At 47.3% G+C, this 7,167-nt stretch overlaps 1 protein-coding gene across 1 annotated transcript; it reads left to right on the forward strand.

Annotated features, from left to right (window-relative positions):
- Positions 1-98: 98 nt before the first annotated feature.
- Positions 99-6,216, forward strand: LOC101761434. The gene is made up of 3 exons (XM_004977215.3): positions 99-2,891; positions 4,869-5,179; positions 5,505-6,216. Exons 1-3 carry the CDS (start codon positions 358-360, stop codon positions 5,849-5,851), a joined length of 3,192 nt encoding a protein of 1,063 aa, XP_004977272.1. The 5' UTR covers positions 99-357; the 3' UTR covers positions 5,852-6,216.
- Positions 6,217-7,167: the final 951 nt, after the last annotated feature.

Consider the following 7,167-nt stretch of genomic DNA (forward strand, 5'->3'; position numbering starts at 1 on the left):
GACTTGGGCTCCACAGGCCCAACTAAAACAGCGCAGGCCCACCACCATGTCAGCAGAATAATATAATGCCACACCCAACCGCACCCGAGACCACCGCGATCCCCCCGCTTCCCCAGCCGCCGTCGCTGCCCAAAACTCCCAAACCCAGCCATCGCCGCCGCCCGCCACCCTTGGCCTCCGAATCTATCACCACAACACGACGGCGACGATCACCGACAGCCGCTACTGCCCCGTGGCATCTGAGATCCCGAGCACGGGGTGCTGGATCTGAATCCCGTCTCGATCCCCCCATCCCGTCACCCATTACCACGGTAGCGACCCCCCGTCTCCGGCGGTAGCCAAAACCTAGCCGGCACCATGCGACGCGGAGGCGGAGGTGGAGGCAGAGGAGGAGGAAGAGCGGCCCGAGGAGGCGGCGGCTATGGCCGCAGGGACACGCGCCCCGGCGGCGGCGCCTCCCGCGACGACCGGGATAGGCGCCCCGACTACCGCCCCCGCCGCACTCCGTCCCCGGACCGCCGCCCGCGCCGCCCTAGGGGCGAGGACGACTACCGCGACCCGCCCCGCAACGGCCGCATCGGCTATGGAGGCGGCGACCGCAGCCCGCTCCGGCGCGAGCGCACGGGCTACGACCACCGGCGCGCGTCGCCTCGCCGCGGGCGCGTGGAATACGAGGACCCCCGCGACCCGCCCGTCCGAGGGCCCAACAGGGACTACGGCGGCGACCGCCACCTCTCGCCCCGCGGGCCCAGGGAATACGGTGGAGATCGCCACGTCTCGCCCCGCGGGGCCAGGGACTACATAAGGGCACCCTACAACGAGGATCGCGACCGCTACGACCGCGATGGCCGGGGTGGGGATCAACGCTACGAGACGCCACCGGCCTACATGCTCCCCGACCATCCGTCCGACCTGGGCCGGCCATCCCTACGAGCCGGGAAGAATGAAAGGAACTACCTTGGCGGCTCTGGTGACCGTAGCCTTCTCAAGGGCGACCACCTTGAGGGCGGCCTGGGTCCCCGGAGCATCGGCAATGAGAGCGAGTTGTTTGGGGACGGTGGTGTGACGCTCAGAATTAGTGCGACTGAAATGGGAAGGACTACCGCCATGTACTCCCAAGACCGCAGGTCTCCCCTGCTCCGGAGGTCGCCGCCACCAAGGGCTGCGTTGTCTGCACCTATGTATCCCACTGTGCTGCCTGAAACTGGATTCTTGATGGGGGGATCTGCCATGAAGGCCAGTGAAGATTATGGTGCTGGAAACACCCAGCTGCTGCATGATGATGGCAGTTTTAAGCACCACAAGCATTCGCGTGACCCGTACATTGAGAGGAGTAAAGATATTGAGAGACATTATTCTGGCAGTAGGGATTTAGTTATTGAGAATGGTGGAGGAACTGAAAGGTTTTATTCTGCTGGGGATGTGACTACAGGGAGGGTTAGAGATACAGATAGGCTTTACTCTAGGGGTACACTTGAGCCTGACTTGGTGCCATGTACACAGTCGAAGTTTCTTGGCGATTCTTCCCCAGCCTTGCTTGCTAAGGACCATCCATACAGGATGCACACTGAACCTGTCTATGAGCCAAGCAACAGATACATTATGGATGGCCTTGGCAGGTCATCTCATGACTCACTAGGGCATGGAAGTGGTCATCGTCATAAGTTATCAGGAAGTCCATTAGAGCATGGCAGTGCTCATGGTGATGAAACATTACTGGATATTGCAAGGCAGTCACACCCTAAGCGTGCAATAAGAGCTGCATCCATGGAGTATGATGCACATGATGAACATGCCAGAAGGGATCCAATAAATGATGCATATGCTGCACCAGAGAACTTACGCGTGAATGCCTCACTGAATTCAAGGCACATATCAGCTGCACCATCTTTGAGAGGCATCAGGGATGAAAGGATTAACCACCATTTGAGGCTATCCCATAGGACTGAAGAGTTTGAGAGTAGTTTTGATGCCATGAATCGAGACACGGAGCACTTAAATAAGCATTCTTATGACGGTGATGCTTCCATACAGTACCCAACAGCAAGGGGCGGTAATGATCGCTACTCCCACTCCCCTGAATCCGAGCCCATTGGAATTGCGAGGCGACCAGCTCGTCATCATGAGTCTGCTTCATTTGAGAACTTAAGTGACCAAGAAGCTTCCCCTCTGGTTTCTAGGAAAAGATACAGAAGTCCCGCATATTTGTATCATGATGTGTATCATGCTGATGATGGGTTTGCAGGATGTGAGCACTATGATGACGATATGGATGCATATGTCCTACCCCCACCAAGAGTGTCAGGATATGACATGGTTGATGATGATGATGAATATGATATACCAGCTAACTGCAATGTTTTCTCAAGGCTTGCTTTGCCACATGAAAACAATGGGGAATGGACTGATGTGGATCAAGGAAACCATCCTCACTCTGACATTTTGACGTATGGGCGTCCAAAACACATTCCTATGTCTCAGAGGCTGTCCAGACCAAGTTCCCACTCACAATTCCAGGGAACTTTCATGCATGGAAGAGGAAGAGGAAGAGGAAGAGGAGGATTGACTAAGAGTGCAAAAAAGAGACTGAAAACTGGTCCTCATCAATTCCATGGTGGATATGTATCAGAGAAAAATGAATTTATTAAGCCAAATAAATTCTCTAAGTTGTCAGAAGATGATCCTAATGGTTCTGGAGTCAAGCATGAAGATGCTCCAGAGAATGATGTTCTTCCTGTGCAGAAAGATCCACCAGAAAGTTCAGACGAATTCAGTAAGCAGGTTCACCAAGCCTTCCTTAACTATGTGAAGATATTAAATGAGAGCCCAGCCATGCAGAAGAAATACCGTGAGGCTGCAAAGGGATCTTTGTCTTGCTGTGTCTGTGGCAGGTTTGTCTTTCTTTGCCTACACTAACGCTCTACGCGTTAAACAGTTCCTCCTATAAATTTGTTAGAAGTTGCCTATTGCTGATTTGGTGACTGAAAGTCTGAAATAGAGAAATCCATGGAAGAAAACGATATCTCGTGTAGTCACGTGAAACCTTGCCTCCATATGGTACAAAACTTTATTGACCCTATAGTCTAAAAGATTAACTTACTTTTTCATATTAATTTACTCTAGGAAACCAGGAGAAGGCTCTTCTTTATCTATAGAGCCCCCTCCTAGTTAAAGCAACTTATATGGTTTACTTAGGGCACTTTATTGCGTATATATATGCTATCATTAGGATGAAGTGGTTGGCAGAATTGAGTGTGCACAATGAGGATTGCGAGGGACCAAGACCCATCATGCGGATGTAATGGACTGTGGCAACTTATTGGTTCAGTTCACTCACATCTCTAATGCATGGTGCTGCTGTTTAAGGATTCCGACATTGAAACATTGGTGCCCAATGGTTTGAGCACTCCAACATTGGTCTGTGATGTGAATTGACGTTCTGTAAGGCGAGATCCAATGGTGATGCAGCTTATATGGAGTAATGCATTGCAGTCTTGCTGATGTATTTGGACAATATGGCTGGAAAAAAGTAAAAGTATAGCATTGTTCTGTTGATGAGACAACAACTCAGAATGTTGTTGCCAGTTTATAGCTAGTAGTGTTGTCAGAACTTCTTGTTGCTAATGTTTTGGTATCAAGAAGATGGCATTATGTGAGGTCAGGTGCACACATTGCCAAACTACTGTTTCTTAATGGACAACATGGACCAAACACATGGCAGACAACATGTGCAAATTTGGAGAACATTGGCTTGTTCAAGTTTCGAGAATACATGTGCGAATTTGGCAATATGTTTGCCTGTTTGGAGTAATAACCTTCATGGGCTCTTGGCTTCTTTATGAAGGCCTTGTTTATGAAGTCCTTAAGTATGCTTACTTCTTTAGATCGTATCTAGCTTACGGTTAAATTAGAAATTGAAAACCATCGTGTGCAAGTTTGTCAAATGAAGATGGCATCGGCTGGCACATATATTAGGTCTGAACTTCGAGGCATAGACCAGCAGCTGGGCTATGCAGGCTGTAAATAAATGGTTATCTTTAACCTTTAAGTAGGGGTGGTGTTCTTTATATAATTATCTGACCTTTTGATCTTTCTGGCCTGGTAAGTTGATCATGAATTCTTCTACTTTTGCATTTGAAATGCATGGAATGTCATTTAGTTTTACTTCGATAACAATACTGGTATAGTACCTATCAGCTCCATGTAGAATTGTAGATTACTGTACTTATTTCAAGTCTAAGGTTTTATATAATGTTTGTAGGGGTGCCAGAATACTCTGTACCACCTATAGAGATATATTCACAGAGCTATAGCTATCTATTGAAAACCATCTTTGTATTAGTCATTACCATGATCTTTCTAGGATTAAACAATTAACTACAACTGATTACTAAGTATGCTATAAATTTGATTATTCTTGCCCAAACCAGAGGTAGCTTATCTTTTCTTTCTTGAAAATTACATCAAATTTAATCTTCAGGGTGATGGCCAAATATTTTTTTCTTGAAGCAGCAGTATTGTTCTTTAAGTTAGTGCGGTAGAGATTTGGTTTGGTTATGGTCCTGAAGCATTTTAGTATGTTTCTGGATTACCTAAGCATTTTTTGGGACCAACTTGCTTACAAACTCTATCTTCAGATGATTTAGATTGCTACTAACCCTTTTTCTTCCACTTGATTTTGTGTGTAATTTTGTGGGCTATACCCTTGTGAATAATTTCAATTCTGCCAATGATTATAATGTGTCCAGAAGGATTGTCAAAACATATTTTCTCTTATCTGCGTAGTTTGATTGACTGAACATTTATGTGGAATCTCTAACCTGAAGAAATGCTCTGTTTATTTTGCTTTTTGTTTATTTCCTACACAGTGTTGCGAGGAAGTTCCCAGATCTTGATGCCTTGCTATCACATGCTTATGATACATCCAAAGCGGGGTTGAAGACAAAACACTTAGGGTTTCACAAAGCACTCTGTGTTTTGATGGGGTGGAATTGGCTTGTTGCTCCAGACACATCTAAAGCCCATCACTCCATTTCATCTGAGGAAGTAAATGTCATGAGGGGAGATCTCATGTTGTGGCCTCCAGTAGTTGTGATACATAACAGCTCAATCGTGAACAAGGCAAAGGATACTGAAGCAAAGGTTGTGTCCATGGAAGAAATTGAAGGCGTACTGGCAGGTTAGTTTCTGCTGAGCCTCAGAAGAACATACCTGTGCACTTGTTAACTTTTTGTTTATCAATATGGATACCTTAGGAATTATGATTGTGGCTAAATATGTTCTTATGTTGTCTTCTGTAGTATTTCCTTAAGATGTTATGAATTGACTGATACATTGGCTTATTTAGGCATACTTGTTTGTTCCTTTGTGATTATGGTAGTATTTTTGTAGCAAAATGAATGCATTTGTAATAATGCAGCTTTCTGAGAGGTTAATCTTTAGTTGTTAATAGCAGCCTTGTGCTATTGACTCCAATAGTTGTTCATGTTGTTTTGTTTATCCAGATATAGGGGTACCACGTGAGAAGGTGAAGGTTAGCCATGGAAGACCTGCTAATCAGAGTGTCTTCCTGGTGAAGTTCCAGCCAACAATATCTGGGTTTCAGGAAGCCATGAGAATCAACGACTATTTCTCCAGCAGAAACCACGGTAAGGAAGAGTTCCAGCAGATGAGAGATGGCAAAGGTAAGAAGGCTGCTCCTGTTGACAACCTGGAAGAGCTGCTGTATGCGCACATTGCGGTCGTCGAAGACCTGGTCTACCTAGATGAGGAAGCAAAGAGGAGATGCAAGATCAGGAGCAAGAAGGAAGTCGAGACCAGTGCAGACGCCACACTGAACTTAGAACCATGAAGTATCACGGATAAACTAGATTAGGTTATTACCAGGTTTACTAGGATCTGAACTGATCACGTGATCCACCTTTTGCTTAATCCTACGGCTGCTTGTACAACCAAGTGGCTGCAGTGTAAGAGCGCGCAAATTCTGCTTTTGCCATCAAGTGATGAAATCCCAGATGCATTTTGGTTTTTGACTTTTTGCCACTGGGACCCTTCACGTGGTAAAAACAAACCTTGGGAGTGTCCATTGGCAAAATGGTAGGATTACAGACCTTAATGGCAAAGGCAGAATTGCCTCGGTGAAGAATCTGTGGTTCTAAGATACATTGTACCGACTGGATGTTTGTGTTATTAAGTCCTTTTCATTTGTCGTTGATCTTTGCTTTTAGTCTCCTAAATTAAAGTTACTTTGTCGATTTATTGTTGTGATAATTTTACCATAAAAGGCTGTCAACTGGCTGAAACTCCCCTGAGGATGGATGGAATCCCAAGTCAGATTCCGTCCCAGCCCTCCAGTTGGCTGTGTTTTGAGAAATACCAACTTTGTCCCCACCCGAAACAGTGTTTGGCTCATTGATCGATAAATTACGCCAAGTAGAATATTTTCTCGATCTTTTAGGTTGCAAAACAAAATCACGCCAATCCAAACAAGAGAAGTTGCAGGGCCTGGCACTGGCAGCCGGAGCTAAACCCCGGTGTTCATGGAAGACGAGCTTGTGCGGCTGCGGTGGTTCGGTCCTCCTTTGTTCCTCTGCTTGTCGACACGATGTCGTTAGACGCTGAAGCCCCGAGATTGGTGTATGTGTATATGGCGCCAGCCGCAATGGATGGGAACGCCGACGTGCTCGACGCCTCTCCGTACCGCACCACCAGGTAGACCGAACCTTCCGGCGAGCTGACGTAGCAGTGGCACCACGGTCCAGCGCGCGTCACCGGGCTTGGCGAAGACGATGCTGGCCATCCCGTCCCTGAGGCAGAGCACGCGCGTGGAGTCGTCGAAGCCCGCGCCGTTGACCTCCGCGTGCGGATAATCGACGACGCCCGAGGGCCCGCTCCGGAGCGCCGGGGAGAGGCTAGGTGATCCGGCCTGCAGGGGGGCTTTTGCTATTGTCTTGTGCAGCGAGCAGGCAGGCCTTAGAGAGCACAATGGAATCTAGGTCAATTGCAAGTCCCAACTGCACTTGTTGAGAATCTTTTCTGTTGGTCTTCAAGATTGGTTTGTTTGTCCTGGAAAGCCGCTGTGATACGCATTTTTCATCTGCCTTGGTTAATTACTTAATTTTCGCCTTAGCTTTTTTCTGTCACCTGTCGGTGAAAATTATACGGGAG

This window comes from Setaria italica, chromosome VII (genome assembly GCF_000263155.2).
Source record: "Setaria italica strain Yugu1 chromosome VII, Setaria_italica_v2.0, whole genome shotgun sequence".
In the NCBI taxonomy this organism is placed as follows: Eukaryota; Viridiplantae; Streptophyta; class Magnoliopsida; order Poales; family Poaceae; genus Setaria; species Setaria italica.

What these genes read in the sequence shown, in the direction of transcription:
- LOC101761434 (XM_004977215.3), top strand. Translation starts at nt 358, where the DNA reads ATGCGACGCGGAGGCGGAGGTGGAGGCAGAGGAGGAGGAAGAGCGGCC. An exon ending in TCTTGCTGTGTCTGTGGCAG is followed by an intron (nt 2,892 to 4,868) that starts GTTTGTCTTTCT and finishes TTTCCTACACAG; the next exon opens with TGTTGCGAGGAAGTTCCCAG. An exon ending in AATTGAAGGCGTACTGGCAG is followed by an intron (nt 5,180 to 5,504) that starts GTTAGTTTCTGC and finishes TTGTTTATCCAG; the next exon opens with ATATAGGGGTACCACGTGAG.